Source organism: Syngnathus floridae, chromosome 17, assembly GCF_059516105.1.
Source record: "Syngnathus floridae isolate MCC-2025c chromosome 17, RoL_Sflo_1.0, whole genome shotgun sequence".
Classification (NCBI taxonomy): domain Eukaryota; kingdom Metazoa; phylum Chordata; class Actinopteri; order Syngnathiformes; family Syngnathidae; genus Syngnathus; species Syngnathus floridae.
Window position 1 is genome coordinate 4653822 of NC_142429.1, and position 18794 is coordinate 4672615.

Sequence of the window (18794 nt, forward strand, 5' to 3'; positions counted from 1 at the left end):
TCCCCCCGTCTCCATCTGTCACTCCGGTGGGACTCCGGCCCCCTTTTGCGCATTCGGCATTATGTCGCTTTTTAAATGGACCTAAATGGCACAGACACTCAGATAAATGCCTGTCCTGTGATGTCATGCACGAGAGATGTGGGCGGAGCTCACCAACGAATAACTTTGAATGTCTTATTAATTCCTAAGGATAGAGCCAAGATGGGGAACCGCCCTTGACTATTAACTGTTCTTAACTTCTATTTCCACTCGTGAGATGTTACATTTATAAGTAAGAATGTTACAATGAGATTATTTCCACTGGGGACAAATGTCTCTGGCAGAACCCGGGATGAAAAACTATCGAGGCCATCATGAAAGAAGCTGACAAAATGAAGCCGTCGCTACTTTGCAGAGTCACGATGCCCCCCAGTGGACGGGAGGGTGAGTCTGCTTGTCATGTCCTAAAATGTCTTTTGTTTTCTGCACGCACGAATCCTAAATGATTTTTTTTTTCTTCATCAGCATCCAGGACAGGAAGTGACCTGTGGTGGCGAGGAGGTGAGTGACGCTTGGGGGGGGTTGCAGTGGCGCGCCATGAGGCGGGCGGGAGGGGATTGGTGCTCGCTGATGGGCTTTACAAGCTGTCGTCGCGTATAATCTGCAAATTTCCTCAGATGACGCAAAGACTTTGACTTTGCCTCTCCCGTCATCGTCGCATCCGACCTGTTCATCTCCCGATGCCTCGTACTTGTCGGTCGGGAGACAGCGACGCTCAGCAGGTAAGCTAATAGGCTCCGCCTCCGCCTCACCTGCTCACCACACCTCCTCTTATTTTCAACCGTTTTTTTTTCTTTTCATTTTATTCACGAATGAGTCAGTCTTTGAATGTAAATTGCTGTTTTTTTCCTGATGAAACGTTTTGAAGTGGTTAGAAAGTTTACTAGTTGTGAACCTGGAAGAATGGTTGCATATACTAACATCTTACCTGGTGGAAAAGACGGTTCCAAGTGTTTGAAGGTGGAGTTTGATTGCCTTACAAAGTACAAGGTGAAGTTTACTTGTTTACCCACCATATGGGAACTTGCCCGATGAGCCGCTTTGTAAATAGCCGATGTAGCCAGGGTGACGAGCAGATGTGATTGTCGGACTGTGCTTAAGGAGTTCAAACAGCAGATTAATACACACAGATTATCATCTCCGAGAGGCAAGCCCACACACACACGTCAAGAAGGCGTGTCACGATACTCAGGATGCCAACATTTGCTGTGTGTTGCATTTTCATGATTTTGTGTAGCTTTCTAGTCAGGTAATGGGTTGACTGGTCGCCATAATCTCCTTACCCAGGCAACGTTTGTCATTGTCTTTGTTTGGTAGCAGGAATGTGCAGAAACTACAAGTTAAAATTCAATAAATAAGAAAAGTAGAAAAAGTTCTGTTTTTCTATAAAGAATATATATTTATCGATATTTTGATTTTCATGATGTTGTGATGTTTTTGGATGTTTAAAGGAACCGGGTGGCATTGACCCATGGACTTGAGTGCTTTGCTCGCTATGCTTAATGTTGTGGCCCGGCATTGTGAAAACGTGTGACACACAGTTCTGCTTTTTGTGGAGCGATGCGTTTAATATCGACTGGGACGTCCAAGCGGTGTTTAGTGTTACATCTTCCTCTGGCTAGTGTGTGTGTGTGTGTGTGTGGGGGGGATTGGATTATATATCCTTCCCTTTGCAAAGCTCACACCAAACAATCAACTGTTGCAAGTAATCCCCTGGGACACACACACAAACACATACACGCACACACGCACACACTACTACAACCGTAGTCCAATATGTATTTACACAATCCTCATTTGTTGTTCCATTCAGGTGTGGCGCAGTCCCCTGACATGAACTTCTGACTTCTGACATGAACTTCTGACATGAACTTCTGACTTTCGCATAGCAGCGTTCCATTGATGATTATCGTGTGACATCATCAGCCTGTCACCTAAATGCAAATGAGAATATATTTGGAAAAAAAGATACGATAATATACAATGAAGTCAATTGTTTGTAGTTTGCATTAAGAGTTACATACAACCCATTCTGAGAAACGTTCATTTACCAGCGGGTTGCCCCCCAGAAGTCGAAATTCACTACAATAGTATTTGACCTAGCAGTAGGCAAACTTTTGAAGGTGAAGTTTGCTGACGGTCAACACACTACAAGGTTAAGTTGACCATTTGCGTCGCCAGTGGCGTCACTCTCTGACGTCATCGGCGGCTCGAGCTCGATTACAGTAATCAAAGGGCGCTGCGGAGCGGGATTATCCTGCGCTGTCATGGCCCGTTGTCGTGGAAACGTTGGCGATTAATAAGTTGTGTCCTAAGTACAACGCCCGCCACTACAGATTGGGATTGTGACCGTTGTCACGCGTGTTCGTCCCACTTGTCGCCTCTCTCGCCGTGGTCAGGCATATTAAAAACACTTTTACATAGAAGGTTGCGATCTTAGGGGAAGTTTCCTACAACTTTTTGGGTCTACCTCGTTATCCAGGTGCGTTAGCTCGACCCCGACCACTCGGATTTGCTCCGATCCGCCAGACGCTGTTTACATCTTAAAAGTTTACTTCCAGTCGAAGCCGTTTAATAATGCCACGTACAAGTTGGGGTTCTTACGTCTTCACTCTGCTATGATCTCGTTTCACATTTCATTGTCCCGGAGCGCTCACCGCCAACGTCTCTTAAGGGATTTCCCGGCGGGCCACCTGGCAGCTGAGGACAACCACCTGCGCCATCTCGGCAGCGTTGTTATCCATCTGAGCATTGCAGCTCCTGTTTTTTACTAGCCGTGCTAGGCGGTGGCGTGACGCACCGAGCCCAGAGCTCTGGCAGGTCAGGCCTGGTTCTTCGGTTACGCTCATCCTCTGATCAGCATCTGTTTCCCGTGCGCCTATAAAGTGTAATGAAGTACTTTTCAGGCAAAAAAGAAAAATAGGGGGAGGCTGGAGGCTTTCAGGGTTCCTTGGAGGCCGGTGAAGCTTCACCTTAAAACTGCTCTGACATTTCCTGGAGCAGCAAATAATCTGCCATAAAAGTTAGCATTTTATGTTGGGACCCACCCAAAATGTGTTTTATGTTGACGATGATGAAAATGACATTATGGCGCTATCAGGCGGAACCCACACATTCCGTCCACGTCAAATCCTGCTCATTTAAATACTCAACAATATTCAATACTGTCTTGAGTTCCCACACACAGTTTTGTCTGGAAAGCCGACAGCAGGTCCGATCAAATCTGATCTTCCTGCCGCGCCACCTCTTTGTAACCCTGCCGCTGTCCGCCAAACAATATCGCAGCAAAGAATGACATAAGGACTGAAAAGAGGATTTATGAGGACGACAACAGCCAGAAGACCCCCCCACACCCCCACCCCCCGTACACACACACACACTCACACTCTTGGAGGATTACAAGCTCGCCGTCCGAGCTGGCCGGGACGTTGTCCATCTCTGGACATCTCGTCGAGGGGTGTCGGAGGATGAGCGTTTGAGGCCGACAGGTAACAGTATTTTCGTGTCTGCGGGATTATAATCCGTTTGCAAGGAGGGACGGTCGGCACTCTGACGTGGATTTGGCCGGCGGCGGCGCTCTCCAGATGTGTTTACATGAACTGGTGGGAGTCTGAAATACAGACAGAGGATGCGTTCACAATCAAAGCTTTTGTTGCGTTGGAGGCCGTGAGAATGTCGGCAGGGAAACGTCTTGTGTAACAATCCTGTGTTGAACCACGGGAATTCAAATAGAAATGCTTGCAGATGACAAATTCAATTGTCTACCATGCCGTATTGGGAGGCGTGGCATTTGGAGAGGAACACGCAATGCGAGATTCCCATATTTACTATCAATGACAAAACATATTGGCTTAAAAACACATTGTGTGTTTATTGCACAAGCATTGAGGCAGATGCTTGCACAAGTTACTTCCTTTTTTATTATTGATACTGCCCTGGGATATTTACCCAGTTTGTTGTGCTTCTTTTGCCTAAAAACATAACTGAACAGGTGGCTTGCTAGGTAGATTCTCGTTGAGTTCGACTGGTTCACTCAGTCTGTCTGTGATTGCTTTTCCAAGGAGGAGACAGCCAAATGGTTTTTGTGCAGTTTTAGTGAACCCCGCCAGTGTCGGGTAAGATGTTTTTTGCATGTCTGCTTTTCCTTTTTTTTTTGGTGGTGGGTTTTGAGGATCGAGAGGTTGCATCACAATGGAGTGGCTTGGATGCTATGTGCTTGTGTGTACAAGAGGGTACTTGGCACGGATACCTGCGGGGTGAGGTAGGTGGTCGCTGAGGTCGCCTGGTGGCAGGTGGAGGGCGAGGGCCTGAGCGAACTTGAAATACAGAATTGCGATTTATTGATTGATTGCTCTCTCTAATTATTTAGCAGGATGGTTTTCATTTACAAGAACAATATTACATCTTATGTTGACCTACAATGCTGTGTTGCAAAATATGCACAAGGGCTCGGGAGTAAATTGAGATGTAACAAGAGTTAGTCAAGTCAGAAAAAAAATCATAATGTGAAATATCACATAATATCACGTAACACTGGAAGTGTCTGTCTACAAGGTGGCAAGCATTTTGATGCATGCCCCACCCACTGATGCCAAGGTACGCTATAAATGGCCGCACTCTTCAGCTGAAATGCCTTTGTGTTGACAGGTAGGATGACCAACCAGGCCGCAGTCAACCAGTCCAACGCCAACAAGGCCAAGGCAGGAGATGAAAGTCAGCAGAATGACGGCGCGGAGGTGGGCTACAAAGACGCCGGCCACTGCAGCCGCAACACTCACAGCCTCCTACTGGGCCTCACCGTCATGGGTACGCGCCGACTGCAGCGCGTCAAGCAACAAAGCTGCGATCTGCCACAGTGGCATTGACGTGTGACGTGCATGAGATCATGATAAAAATGATAATGAAGGGTGTTGTTGTGACACTGTGTCAGGTGTGGTGATGGGAGCCGTTCTGGGCATGTTGCTGCGCTACATGAAGGTGACGGACAGCTCGGCCCTCACCATGGTCTCCTTCCCCGGCGAGATCCTCATGAGGATGCTCAAGATGCTCATCCTGCCCCTCATCATCTCCAGCCTCATCACAGGTCAGCTCACCTTCTGCTCAAAATTAGCATTTAAAAAGACAAATAATAGTCTTGAAATGTCCGCCGGTGCCTTTCAGGTCTGGCCGGACTGGACGCTCGCTCCAGTGGCAGAATGGGCAGCAGAGCCATGGTGTACTACATGAGCACGACCATCATCGCCGCCATCCTGGGCGTCATTCTGGTGATCAGCATCCACCCCGGCAACCCCAAGCTCAGGGGGGGCTCTGCCGCCTCCGCCCCTCCGAAGAACCAGGAAGTCAGCAGTCTGGATGCCTTCCTGGACCTCATCCGCAACCTCTTCCCAGAGAACTTGGTGCAGGCGTGCTTCCAGCAGGTGATTTGGCAGACTCCGTCTGTTTGCTCACATTCTGCTGATGACGCTTGTAACCGATGCCAAACTTTGCGACCGAAGGTCCAGACGGTGTTGAAACAGGCGGCGGTGACGGCCGCAAACCAAACGGAACCAATTGTCGTCAGCAGAAAAAAACTGGAGTACAAATGGGGCATGAACGTCCTCGGTGAGACCGCTGCTAACGCTAACACTAACGCAATGAACCTCTATAACGACGACTACTGATCTATTGCTTCAGGCTTGATCGGCTTCTTCATCACCTTCGGCATCTGCATGGGCCGGATGGGCGAGCGTGGCAAAGTCATGTGCGACTTCTTCAACGTCCTCAATGAGATCATCATGACCATGGTGTCCATGATCATGTGGTCAGTGGCGTGTCTTGCGTTCACTCTCTCTCAGGTCGAACCATGCGATATTTTTGGTCTGAGAGCCAACTTTGAAATCCAATGTTAGAAGCTACCCGTAGAGGCTAATGCTAAAGCTAAGTTTAAATTAATGTTGGATGGTAACTGGTCTTTCTGAGCTATAAATCAGCAAATTGCACTTAAGCAGCTTCACTAATCTCATTGTCTCATCAAAACCGCAGTAAAATATTCTTTTGGGGGGGACTCACATAGCCAAGATTAGGTTTGTGTTTCAGCAAATAGTTTGTATTCCATTCTACAGTAAAAATGTCAAGTTTTGGGAAGATCAAAATCTCAATGAGAATCTTTTCCCACATTCGTCCTCTTGACGCCACTTTAGCAAAACATTTCTGCTTTTGCTCACTTGGGTCGGCGTCTGCGTTATTTTGACATGCCGGAGATAGCGTGCATGATGGCTGCTGACGGTGACGGAGAAGGCAAGGGAAGAACTCGCACCCTGGATGCACTGTGGGAACCCGGCATCGGGGTGTGTGGGGTGGGGGGGGGGGGGGGGTTTGAGCAAAAGCGTGTCGGTGTGAAGGACGTGGACAGATGGGATCCTGGACTCTGTGGTATGCACACATGCTCGGGGAGAAGGAAAAATGTTGACTTCTCCCACGGGGGACGACGTGGAACATCTCTGCAATGTAATGACCCAGCAGAGGTGGCAAAAGTATTCACACCCTGTACTTAAGTAGGATTACTGATAGACTAACGTCTTTAAGCAAAAAAAAAGTACAGGCATTTCTATGAAAAGTCTAGTTCTTTGTATTCAAATACCAGGTAAAAAAAAAAAACATGGCGACATCCAAACAACAAAAAGAAGACGACGAACGCGGAAAGATGGAGCGGCTCAACTGCGGTGGGCGCTGAAAGACCAAAAAAAAAAAAATGTCTATGTGCAGCTGCTCAGCAGAGGAAGTGTGCGCGTTCGCATCACTCGCGCTGTGTAAACACATTAGCCGGCAGCTAAACACAGAGGCCAGTGTATACAAGAAGGCGCATCGGACGAGGAAGACATCCATCAGCGTGCACGCGGCACGCTTCGCAAAAGCAAACTGATCTGGCAACTGGACGGCAATGGGAGATCCACGTGGCAAATCTGCTGGGAAATTGGCCCACTTGGTCACAAAGCAAGTCAAAAGTCAAAGTGGCAAATCTTTTTTGCAGGTATTCCCCGGTGGGCATCGCCTCGCTGATTGCGGGTAAGATTGCAGCCATCGGCAACCTGGAGGTGGTGGCACGGCAGTTAGGCATGTACATGGTGACCGTTGTGGTGGGCCTGCTCATACACGGTGGCCTTATCCTGCCCGCCATATTCTTCGCCATCACCCGCAAGAGTCCCTTCACCTTCTACTCAGGCATCTTCCAGGCCTGGATCACTGCACTGGGCACGGCCAGCAGGTAACACAGCTGCAATGATGAGCTAAAAAAAAAAAAAAAAAACTTTTTTAGTTCCAGGTATTTTCACTATCATAAATAAACTGCCTATTTAACAAAAGACAGCACCCCACATACAAATTGGTGGTAAAGACCCAGTAAGTCCAATTGGTTGTTTTTCATTTACAAAATGAAATAAATATATGCAAATTAAAGTACAGAGTACTATTAAAATGTGTTTATTTTAATGATAAAAGAATAATTCATTCTCATTTTATTGTACAATCATCAATCTATATAGAACTAAAAAATACAATTCCTGGAGAAATTTCGTGTGAAGGCGAAGAAGCTGAAAAAATCTTGGGGAATGATTTTTGCGTTAAGCAGGAAAAATGAAAAACGTGAAAGATGGTAAGTGTGAAATACGGCAAGCGTGAAAACGATAAGCGCAAAAAATGTTAAGCGAGAAAACAAGAAGCGTAAAACGGTTAGCGCGAAAAACGGTAAGCGCGAAAAATGGTAAGTGAGAAAACGGTGAGAAAAACGGTAAGCAGGAAAGCAATAAGCGCAAAAAAGGATAAGTGAAAAACGGTAAGCGGGAAAGCAGTTAGCACGAAAAAGGTTAAGCGCGAAAAACGGTAAGCGTGAAAAACTGTAAGCGAGAAACGGTAAGCGGGAAACTCGGTACACGAGAAAACAGTAAGCGCGAGAAAAGGTAAACGTGGAAAACGGGAAGCGCGAAAAAACGGTAAGAGAGAAAACGTTAAGCGCGAAAAACTAAGCGGGAAAAACGATTCGCATGAAAACGGTAGGCGAGAAAACGGTTAGCGCGAAAAACGGTAAGCACACAAAATGGTGAGCGCAAAGAATGGTAAGCGAGTAAATGGTAAGCGCGAAAAACGTTAAGCGAGAAAACGGTAAGCGCAGCAAACGGTAAGCGGGAAAGCAATAAGCGCGAAAAAGGATAAGCGCAAAAAACGCTAAGTGGGAAAACAATGCGCTCGAAAATGGATAACCGTGAAAACGGTATGTGAGAAAACGATATGCGCGGAAAACGGTAAGCATGAAAAATGGTAAGCGCAAAAAACGGTCAGCGTGAAATACGGTAAGCGCGATAAACGATAAGTGAACAACGGTAAGCGAGAAAAACGATATGCGAGAAAACAAATAGCGTGAAAGACGGTAAATGTTCAATGTGCCATTAAGAATGTATGAGGAAATTTTTGCTGCAAATATACGAAATTTGCGAAAACGGTAAATTTTTTGAACGAAAAAAATACACGCAAACGTCGTGTGAATATTTGTAACGCGTGAAAGTTGGAACTATGTGGAAGTAGTTATCGCCTTCACACAATAAATACATTATTTGATCAAATAACTACAATCTTGATAATTTGTAAAATTTTATATTTTAGTGTTTATTTTATTTATCAAATTTTATCAATTTATTACTCTGGCACGTCACTACCCTAATTTATGTCATGTGGATATTCAGCGCCGGGACCTTGCCGGTCACGTTTCGCTGCCTGGAGGAGAACCTGAAGATCGATAAGCGCGTGACCCGATTCGTGCTGCCCATCGGCGCCACCATCAACATGGATGGCACGGCGCTCTACGAGGCCGTGGCGGCCATCTTCATCGCGCAGATGAACGACATCACGCTGGACGGCGGCCAGATCATCACAGTCAGGTTAGCCTCAAAAACACTCAGCGTTATTTTAATGAGTGATTCATTTGTCAATGATTTTTTTTAATTAATCAATGAATACGATTTAAAAATACATATGATTTCTTTATTATATAAAAGGACATTATTTCAAATTGACAGTGTAGAAAATGTACAAAGATTTGCTTAATGGCTTTTTAAAAGATATGTAATATGTTAATAAATTGTAACGCAATTAAAATAAATAAAATATTTAATTTAAGTAACCTGAATTCAGATGAGGGGCGAATCGGTGGCGCACTGGGTAGCACGTCCGCCTCACAGTTAGGAGGGTGCGGGTTCGATTCCACCTCCGGCCCTCCCCTGTGTGGAGTTTGCATGTTCTCCCCGAGCCCGCGTGGTTTTCTCCGGGCGCTCCGGTTTCCTCCCACATCCCAAAAACATGCTTGGTAGGCCAATTGAGCACTCCAAATTGTTCCGAGGTGTGAGTGCGAGTGCGAATGGTTGTTTGTCTCTGTGTGCCCTGCGATTGGCTGGCAACCGGTTCAGGGTGTCCCCCGCCTACTGCCCGATGACAGCTGGGATAGGCTCCAAGCACACCCGCGACCCCCGTGGGGACTAAGCGGTACAGAACATGGATGGATGGATGAATTCAGATGATGACTTTTATAATTCTCTTCTGGTTAAAAACATAAGAGCACATTTTTGATGAGAGGGTTTGACTATGATAATGTCATATTACAATATATGATAACAAAAAGCCACAAGAGTATACAAGGGTTTGATCATTTATGTGTTGTGTGGCACATCAATCAATGCTGTCACGTAAAATCTAATTTCTATTCAAAATGTTTTCTAAAACAAGGTTATGGCAGTCACGATATACTGTCACCTCCTTGGCACATTTCAAGCACTGTGGAAATGTGGCAAATTCAATTAGCCAAAGTTGCTCTTGTTGTTTTCCTTGGGATCCGAGCAGCACAGTTTGGATGCCGTGCGCTTGTGTGTGTGTGTGTTTCTCATTTGCATATAATCGATTCCCGGCGGAGGGTTTTGGTCGTTCCAGCAGACTTGCACTCACAGACGAGCATTTCTTCTCTATGCGCGCTTTGTTGTCTGTGGTTCGTCGGCCTCGCGTGGTGTAATAAGACCAACATTTTGCCGCATCTGTCTGCAGTTAAGTGGATTTCTCAAAGCGACCCGCTTTCATGTCGCTCGAGTTCAAATCCCCATCGTGGCGGTAGGTCACAAACATTCCGAGTTCTCTAGGAAAAGCACAAAGAGCTTTGCCTTGTTCATTCCTCGTTGGGGCAGCAAACATTCGTCGAGGGACGGCGCGCTCGCGGTCGTCCCGACAAACCATTCCCAGTGTGTGTTCAAGTATTTAATCAATGTCAGCTTGACCGCCAACCTCTAAATACCGTATTGTCTGTCATGACACATTGCTGACTATCGTCTTCACACATGTGGCATGCCGTTGTCTGCAAATGTGTCAGCAGACAGACAAGAAAGAAAAACAGAGCCTTCAAAATGGTGAAAATCAAGCCGCTCGCTCTGCTTTTGAATGACCAGGTAGCTTCAACTAGAAGATGCTTCCTAAACTTGGCTCAAAGACAACAAAATGACCCAAAGACTAGTCGCTGGTGGTGCTCTGTGTCCCGTCGTTGACGTACTTGTCCTTCCTCACGCCAGCATGACGGCCACCCTGGCCAGCGTGGGAGCGGCCAGCATTCCAAGTGCCGGATTGGTCACCATGCTGCTGATCCTGACGGCTGTGGGCCTCCCCACGCAGGACATCAGTCTGCTCATCGCCGTCGACTGGCTGCTGTGAGTCAAAAGGGATTTGGCGGCTTGCCGGCATTCGTGCGGGGGAAACTGTTTGTCCGCTCAGCAGTGGCGGGGGCACTCGAGTGGACTTGACTTCTAACCCAGCCATAACTTGAGTGTAAAAATGTTGTTTTTCGCCACAGTAAATTGGGACTAGCCTGTCCCAGTTAAGACTCAAATATGACTCACTCCCTCTGCCGCTCAGCGACCGGATGCGCACCTCCATCAACGTTGTGGGCGACTCGTTTGGGGCCGGCATCGTGGACCACTTGTCCAAAGCTGAGCTTCAGGAAATAGACGCGGCCGAAATGCAAATTCTCGCAGTGGAGGAAGAACTGGATTTCATCCCGCCGCCGCCCATCCTGACCGAGATGGACCCACTCAAGCCGCCTGAGCTGCCCCCCCGCTCGCCCCGCCCTCCCAAGCAGAACCACCACAGCCACGTCCTGTCCCAGTCCCACTCGCTCACCTACTCGCCGTCCCGTTCGATCCGTTCCCCGTCGCCACGTTCTATCCGTTCGCCCTCCCCGCGTTCCGTGTGCTCCCACTCCCACTCCCCTCGGCCTTTCCGCGCCCACTCGCCTCGCCTTCTCTGCAGGACGGAGCCGGGTTACTGTGCCCTGCCCAGCCACGACACCCAGGTACGAGCATGCTCTGGTGCAGTGGTTTGGTTTACCTTCCTTGGAATTTGTCAGTTCAAAGTAAATTAGGCCTGATAAGGTATTAGGTCGGTACTGGGATTGTTGGCTTGATATGTCGATTGATGGTCAACTCGACAGGTGGATGGGGATGTTGGTAAGTATTTTAGTTGATGAAGAGGTAGAGAGGTGGCAGTTACAGATTAAGTACGGCGCTAGCTAGCAAGAAAACATGATCTAAAAGTGTGATGTTAGCATCGGACAGTTAACATTGTCATTGGCCTGGCGTGTTTCTGGTCCCTTAGCTACCCACCTTGCCCCGGTGCTACCGCGACCGACTGCACAGAGAGAGCGAGACGGAGGAGGAGGAAGAGCGAGAACGGGAACGCGTCCTGGGCGAGCCCAGCGACGGCGAAGAGAGCGACGACACCGCCTACGACCGGCGACACGCCATCCTACCGTGTGACCTACCGTGACAACAGCCAACGTCCGCGTGTTTCAATTTGTGTTACAGTCAAAGCAATTGTCATTTGATGTTCAAATTATTAAATTCATTCATCTCTCACTGTCTCGGATTCATTATTTTCTAACCCAAACGCTACCTCGTGAAAGCCATGTTTCCACCAGGCGGCGGTTTTTGGTCCCGTTTGGGGCAAGGTTGAGTCGCGTTACGTATTCTGTGGCAAAAGGTTATCCATCTATGCTCTACCAGTTTGTGTTGCCTTAAGTTGACATAGTGACCTGGCGGAGCCAGACCGTGTCCCCCATTTTGCGTCACCTTCAATTGGTCTTGAATGCTAGGCGCGTCCTCCTTCCATTTTGTCAGCTCTTTGCTATTTCTCTTTATGTTTTTCTTAAATTTCATGACTCATTGTTGCTGAAAAGCGTACAAGCGTTGCTGTGCTTTGTTGTTGTTTTGTGTTTTGACTTTTTCGTCTGATTTTATCTTGTGGATCCGGAACGTAACCTCCCACGTCACGACTCTGCTTGAATGCCTTTTTTTTTTTTTCAACGTGGCAGGTCTTTTGCGTGCGCGTGCATGCGCAATAAAAGCCCCTCCAAGAGTTCCTTTAAGAGCAGTGTTTTCTTTTTACCTTCTGTGGGAGGATTTTGCGTCGTGCAAAAGGGGGTCACACGTCACAGTTTAAGATGCACAAAAAAAAAAAACCACAAAGAAATTACTGGACACACACTGGCACACACACACCATTGATGAGACAAAGATGTACGTATCGACACACTTAATCCTCTCAAAGAAGATGGAGGGATAGTAGATAGGGAGCGGCAGATGGCCAGAAAGAAGTCAATCCTTCTCATTCTTCCCAGACGGCATACGAGTGCTGGATGATTGAGTTGCAGGCCTGATGTTTGCTTGTGTTTGTTTGCGTGTGTCCTCAAGTCAGACCTAAGGGGAAGTTTGATGATGTTCTGACGCACTAATCTGGCAGGTAGCACGTCACCGTTGATGAGATGCAACAGAAAATGACACAAAGTGGGGGTTGTGTGTGTTTACAGGATATAAAAAAGACGGTAGAGGGAGAAGCAAGGTGGAAATATTTGTACGGGTACAGATGGAAACAGATGGGAGTGTCATTAGACGGTAGACAGATGCTATGGGAATGGTACTTTTTAGGTCGGTTAGATACATGTGTGGTTAGGCATGTAGATAGATAGGTCGGATGGTTAGGGTCAAATATGACATATATTAAGCATATACGTCATGGAAACTTCATTCTCTTTTTACTCGTCAGTACTGTACATTGTTAATGCTGCGCAACAGCGACCTCTGCTGCCGCTCATGCTAATTACGCCACTTCTCACCATGAAAACGATTTCATTTATCTATAGAGCTGTTTTCTGTCAGTGCCTTGCAGTTGGTCTAGTTCAACGTAGGCAAACATATTTGATTTATATGACAACTAAAACATTATAAATAGTACTTGAATCTGTTTGACACAATTGTATACACCCCAGTTTTTGGTTTTTGAGAACATCAAAGCCAATTTGAGTCCCCGCAAATGTTGGCAGCATTTCACACTCTGTGACATTCCAGAACTAAACGCTCTCTTCTGGTTGCGATTGACTTAAAACAACACAGATGTACGGAGAGATGAATTATGCGACAATTATAAACGTGTGTGGGGATATGAAATACAGGATTAATCGAAGGAAATCTAATATTCATATTTGTGCCTCTCCAGCTGCTAATTACGGTTACCAGAAGATGACACACAGCTGGTGTTTTACAATCACAAGAAGAAAGCGATTTTTAAATGAGCGTCAATCAAAAGTGAGCAATTCATCGTGTGTACCTAATGAGTTTTCTTTAATGGAAGTTTTGGCCCAGAAACGCCAATCGTGACTTTCGGCGTCAAAACAAAGCAAATCAAAGAAGCATGTGGCGCCCATTAGCATGATGATCATTTCAAGAAGGATTTTTGATGTTTGTTGATGTCACTGCCTTGTAAATGAAAAGCAGCAGCCGGACCAGCCTGGTCCACTGCATGTGAGCCCTCGAGGTGGAATGGCAGCACTTGAGGTTCAAGTAGTGATGTCTCTTTTTATTTGAACCTCTGTAAAACGTAACCTTCAAAATTCTGCTATAAAAGTATTCATATATACGCAAATATGTGGTGTGGCACATTCTGTTCAACTCACAAAGTCATCAGGCATATTTGAGCCAAAGATATTAATTGACACTGAAGATTATGCAATTGTTTGCACTTGTTTGTTTGTTCATTTAAATGGCGCCAATTAGTTTTGTGGTTCTAGCTAGACAGGCTGGCCAGCCAACAGATTTTACCTTTGAGCAGATGAGAATTTTAACGGATTCTAATGTTCATATAGCTTTAGCCAGGGCCTACATTTATTTGGGTTGAATTTTGCTGAATAGCACGTGCCACACATGCAGCTAGCCCAAGAATGTCGCTTGACTGCAATTACTATTTCAAACAGCATACATTTGTTGCAAACTTAAAAATTGTAAAATATGTCAGTCTTTATGTGGTTGTTTGCAGGTGCCCACTATCTGTGTCTCCCTTTGATTTTCCATCCTGCTGCTATTGCTGCTTCTGTGGTTCCTTCACACCTGCGTGACCAGAGGTTCTCTGAAAAGAATGTTCGCCCCGCCAACATCTCCATCTGATTTACTGTTCCTTCCATAAAGTGGTACACTCTCCCGTGTGTCCTCAGGCACCTCGTCCATCTCGTCGTCGTCGTCACCCTCCCAGAGAGAGGTGGACACGTGTTGGTACTCCGTGGTGTCGTCCCGCTCCATCTCGCGGTGATAGAAATAGCTGAAGTTGGACACGATGACGGGCACAGGCAGGGAAATGGTGAGCACGCCGGCGATGGCGCACATGGAGCCCACCAGCTTACCGCCCACCGTCTCTGGGTACATGTCGCCGTAGCCCACTGTCGTCATGGACACCACGGCCCACCAGAAAGCCTCGGGGATACTGGTGAAGGCCGTGTCCGGGCGGTCCACCTCGGCAAAGTAGACGGCGCTAGAGAAGAGGATGACGCCGATGAAGAGGAAGAAGATGAGCAGGGCCAGTTCTCGCAGGCTGGCCTTCAGCGTCTGGCCCAGGATCTGAAGACCTTTGGAGTGTCGAGACAACTTGAAGATCCTGAAGACCCTCACAAGCCGGATGACCCGGATGAGGGCTAGTGACACCGAGGGCTGCGCCCCCTTGTCCCTGGCCAGCTCCGTGCCCAGCGTGACAAAGTAGGGAATGATGGCGAAGAAGTCGATGGTGTTCATGACGTCCTTGAAGAAGTGCATCTTGCTGGGTGAGCAGCTGAAGCGCATAACCAGCTCGAAAGAGAACCAGCAGATGCAAATGGTCTCCACGATGAAGAAGGGGTCCTGGAAGGGGGTGAAGACCGCCGAGGTGGAGAGCGTCTCGTTGCCGACGGCCGTGTGAAGAACACTGCTGAACCTCTGGAAGACAACGACCGGTTTCAGAGGTAGGGTCGAGTCCTAAGCGAGTCTCAATCTGTAACCGTCCGAGTTTCAAGCAATTCGCAAATTATCGAAGCGATCGCATGAGACAAACCAAAAGTGGACGTGTTTACTTTGCACTTTAGGCCAATTCGACGTTGACGTGTAGCGCTCCTCCGCTTTCAGTTGTTGCGGGTTCATTTTTAATTTCTGGGTCTATATTTAAAAAGTTGGACTTGAGTTTCGCACCAACACTAGCTCATTTTCTGGGAAGTGGGCGACTTGACTGGGCTTGGCTCTAACGAGATGAATCAAGTTACCTTTGCAGTTTTGTGGTTAGCGTCACAGTGCTCAACTTGTGGCTTAGTCGGTCCTGACTGTCTGGCCTTCATTTTCTTTTTATCCACATGCATCTTCACGTTTGACACTGGGATAATGTCAACATTCCGGCTTGGCCTGGCCTGACCTTTGACACGTGCGATTTAATCAGACTTGGCTGTACCACGACATGCCGTGCGGTTGCTCGTTGCTCATCGACATCTCACCGAAACCATAGACAGAGTCCAATCCTGCCCCCTTGTGACTGTGAGCTATTTCATATGGTTTAAGTGCAAGCTGGTTGAACATTAATGGCACGGAGTTCATCTCTATCTTGCAAACTCCAGACCTGATTCAAACCCTAACCAAAACCCAAATCCTAGTCAAATCCTTAATTCTTAAATTTATGATCCAAAAACCTAATCTGAACCAAATTATGACCCTAAAACCAAGCCCTAACCCTGGACGCCAATCTTATTTATCTAACTCAAATTCTGCACCCATAGCCCAAACATAATTTAAGTCTTGACCCTAATCCAAATCAAAATCCCCTTTGCCCTAGCCTGGTTTGCTTTGGTGACCATCATGTCATCATCATGCTGTTTTCAAGTTTATTAATAAACAGAATCATATCTGGATGGCTTATCCTTCATCTATATTTGGAGCTCTATATCTCTGAGAGGTAACCCGAGAGCACCTCATCTGCTTTCCTTGACTCGATGCACTTGGCTCTACCTCAACTTCTGGAATATCGTCTCCATCTAAATGTGCTCTCCCATCCTGACTGCTATCAGGACTTGTTTAGTCTGCTTCTTGGATACTCAAGGGAAGATCTTTCCCTCATTTTCCTTTCCCTCTCTCTCTTCTCGGAATCGAGTTCAACAATGTTACCAACAATGCCGAGTCTTTCACATGAACCAAACTTAGACAATTTTGGACAATGGGTCAAAGTCTACCACAACAAGAAGCAATGTTGGGAGATCCAAAGATGAATGTATTCATGATGAATGATGATGTATTCAGGGATAATGTTACTCGATACAATCGGGACATCTAACTTTTGCATTTTAGTTAACAAAGGATGAGCTGAGCAAGGTCATCCGAGAACAGTTTGGGAGAATTGAGGAACTTGAATTGTGAATGCCACGTACCTCCCTCTGCTCTCTCTCGTTCTTGAACTCAGGCAGCGTTTCCAGACAGAAGATGAGGATGGAGATGATGATGACCAGGACGCTAACGATGGCGATGATGCGGGCCGCGCTGGATGACTCGGGGTACTCAAAGAGCATCCAAAGGCGGCGGCGCAGATCCCCGCTGGGCAGAGCTCGCTCCTCCTCCTTGGGGAAGCCCTCATCCTCCTTAAAACGGTCCAGAATGTCTTCGCCAAGCTGGTAGAAGCGCAGCTCCTCAAGGAACACGTCCAGTGGCACGTTGGCCGGCCGCCGCAGTCTGCCGCCCGACTGGTAAAAGTACAGTATGGCCTCAAAGCACACCCGACTGCGGTCGAGGAAGAGCTCGTTTCGCACAGGGTCAAAGTAGCGCAGCCGCTTACGGGGGTCACCCAGTAGGGACTTGGGGAACTGGGCCACAGTGCGCAGCTGGGTCTCGTAACGCATGCCCGACACGTTGATGGCCAAACGCTCAGTTAGGCCCCAGCCGCTCCTGCACGCTGGACGGCGCTTGTCCCGCTTGGTGTCACCACCAGGGGACACCACCACTGCCTTTCCGCTCGCCTTCTCCTGCTGGTTGTGCTCATCTTTGATCCGCTTGTCCTCGCCCTCAGAGGAAGGGCTGTCTTTGCTTCTGTCGTCTTTGTCTGGGCTCGCCATGTCTCAACCTTGAACCATGACAAGAGTACTTTGAAAGACTCAAAATCTAACTATTTGATCTTCTAAGACAAGGGTGTCGCATGTCAGACTCATTTTTGTCACCAGGCCACTGTGAAATGACACGACATCATTCATAGCTAATTATTTTGTGGATCCAAACTGTGACTCACCCTGGAAACCCTCGTTTGAGAATTGTTTCTCTAAATTTCAGGAAATGAGTCTTACCTTGGTGATTCCTGTGGGTTCAATCAACAAGCGTCGCCCCTATGAGCGTCGCCGCCCGCTCAGGCTCACCCGTCCGTCTTCGGGGGGTCCAGCATCCCCTCAAATATGCTGATGGTGTCCACTCTGCTCCTCTTTGTAGTCCTCTGGTGAGTATGGTGGCGCGAGGTCGGAGGTGCCTGGTGTTAAGCCACGATCCTTCCGCGTATGTATGGGCCACTTGACGGGGACGCCCTCACTCGCCCGCTCACTTTCTCTCCCCCCGCGCTTGTCAGGAAATGCTGTAAGGCCGAAATTTAATCTTCCAGCTTCTCCAAAGGCCAACACCGCCGCTGGCCCTTCGCCTCCTTTGCCCCTGGAGACCCCCTCACCCCCAAAATTAACCCCTAAAACATGACCTTAAACACACTGCAAATGATAACACACAAAGTGATTCAAATATGACTAATGATTCAGAATGCAACATAATTATTTTAAATAACTTTCATTATTGTCTTTTCTGTATAAATTCTGTTAAATGAGACCCCCCCAAATTACCAGCTTGTTCAACCATCAACATTGCATCGTGAACGACACCAGGATGTTTTCAATTACCACACTTTGTAAAAATAATACCCACACACTGATGTGAGAGTGAGCGTGAAAAGTAACATTTATATTAAAGTTTTGTCAGCTCTTACTGTTTGCAAATTTTGAAAACATGATGTGTATCAGTTTGTCAGTTGAAACCTGTTTCACTTCTTTCAACAAATTTGTGTTTGAGGGCAAGTGTCCCGCCCAATATTGTTTGAGCTTGCTAATGCTAATGTTGTCGCTTTTGCATGCAAGCAGAAATGTTGCCGGTGTCCGCGCCATAATTTTAATATTTATGATGGAACAAGAATACACGATTTCACTTGACAAACCACCTTACACATTTCAAGCTTAAACTTTCCACTCGATGGGATTGAGCACATTTTAACATAAAAAATAAAAAAACACGGTTTCAAACTTTTTGCAGCAGTCAACAATAGATGAACTTTCAACTTTACAAATTATCAATAAAATGCTTTCAGTCAGTAATATCTTTAAATAAAATGTTAAATTTTGGAGG

The 18794-nt window shown here is 47.0% G+C and overlaps 2 protein-coding genes across 7 annotated transcripts in view; one reads left to right on the top strand and one right to left on the bottom strand.

Annotated features, from left to right (window-relative positions):
* slc1a9 (solute carrier family 1 member 9) overlaps positions 1–11954 on the top strand; it is a 20129-nt gene extending 8175 nt beyond the window's left edge. For 2 of the 6 annotated variants that reach the window (XM_088357260.1, XM_088357259.1), the window contains 12 exons: positions 324–423; positions 505–540; positions 657–761; positions 4687–4845; positions 4970–5122; positions 5200–5640; positions 5713–5839; positions 7049–7282; positions 8754–8948; positions 10617–10751; positions 10957–11392; positions 11695–11954. In XM_088357260.1, the coding sequence (XP_088213386.1) occupies positions 354–423; positions 505–540; positions 657–761; positions 4687–4845; positions 4970–5122; positions 5200–5640; positions 5713–5839; positions 7049–7282; positions 8754–8948; positions 10617–10751; positions 10957–11392; positions 11695–11865 (2262 nt within the window). In that variant the 5' untranslated portion in view covers positions 324–353 and the 3' untranslated portion in view covers positions 11866–11954. Of the gene's footprint in view, positions 1–323; positions 424–504; positions 541–656; positions 762–4066; positions 4155–4686; positions 4846–4969; positions 5123–5199; positions 5641–5712; positions 5840–7048; positions 7283–8753; positions 8949–10616; positions 10752–10956; positions 11393–11694 lie in introns of those variants that run through there. The other 4 variants (XM_088357264.1, XM_088357261.1, XM_088357262.1 and 1 more) reach the window with 4 other exon arrangements.
* Positions 11955–13746: 1792 nt separating this feature from the next.
* Positions 13747–18039, bottom strand: kcna7 (potassium voltage-gated channel, shaker-related subfamily, member 7). Its single transcript, XM_088357897.1, has 3 exons — positions 17705–18039; positions 16802–17487; positions 13747–15332 (listed from the first exon to the last, which is right to left on the bottom strand). The coding sequence occupies exons 2-3, from the start codon at positions 17477–17479 to the stop codon at positions 14472–14474; spliced, it is 1539 nt and encodes a 512-aa protein (XP_088214023.1). The 5' UTR covers positions 17480–17487; positions 17705–18039; the 3' UTR covers positions 13747–14471.
* Between the last annotated feature and the right edge of the window lie 755 nt (positions 18040–18794).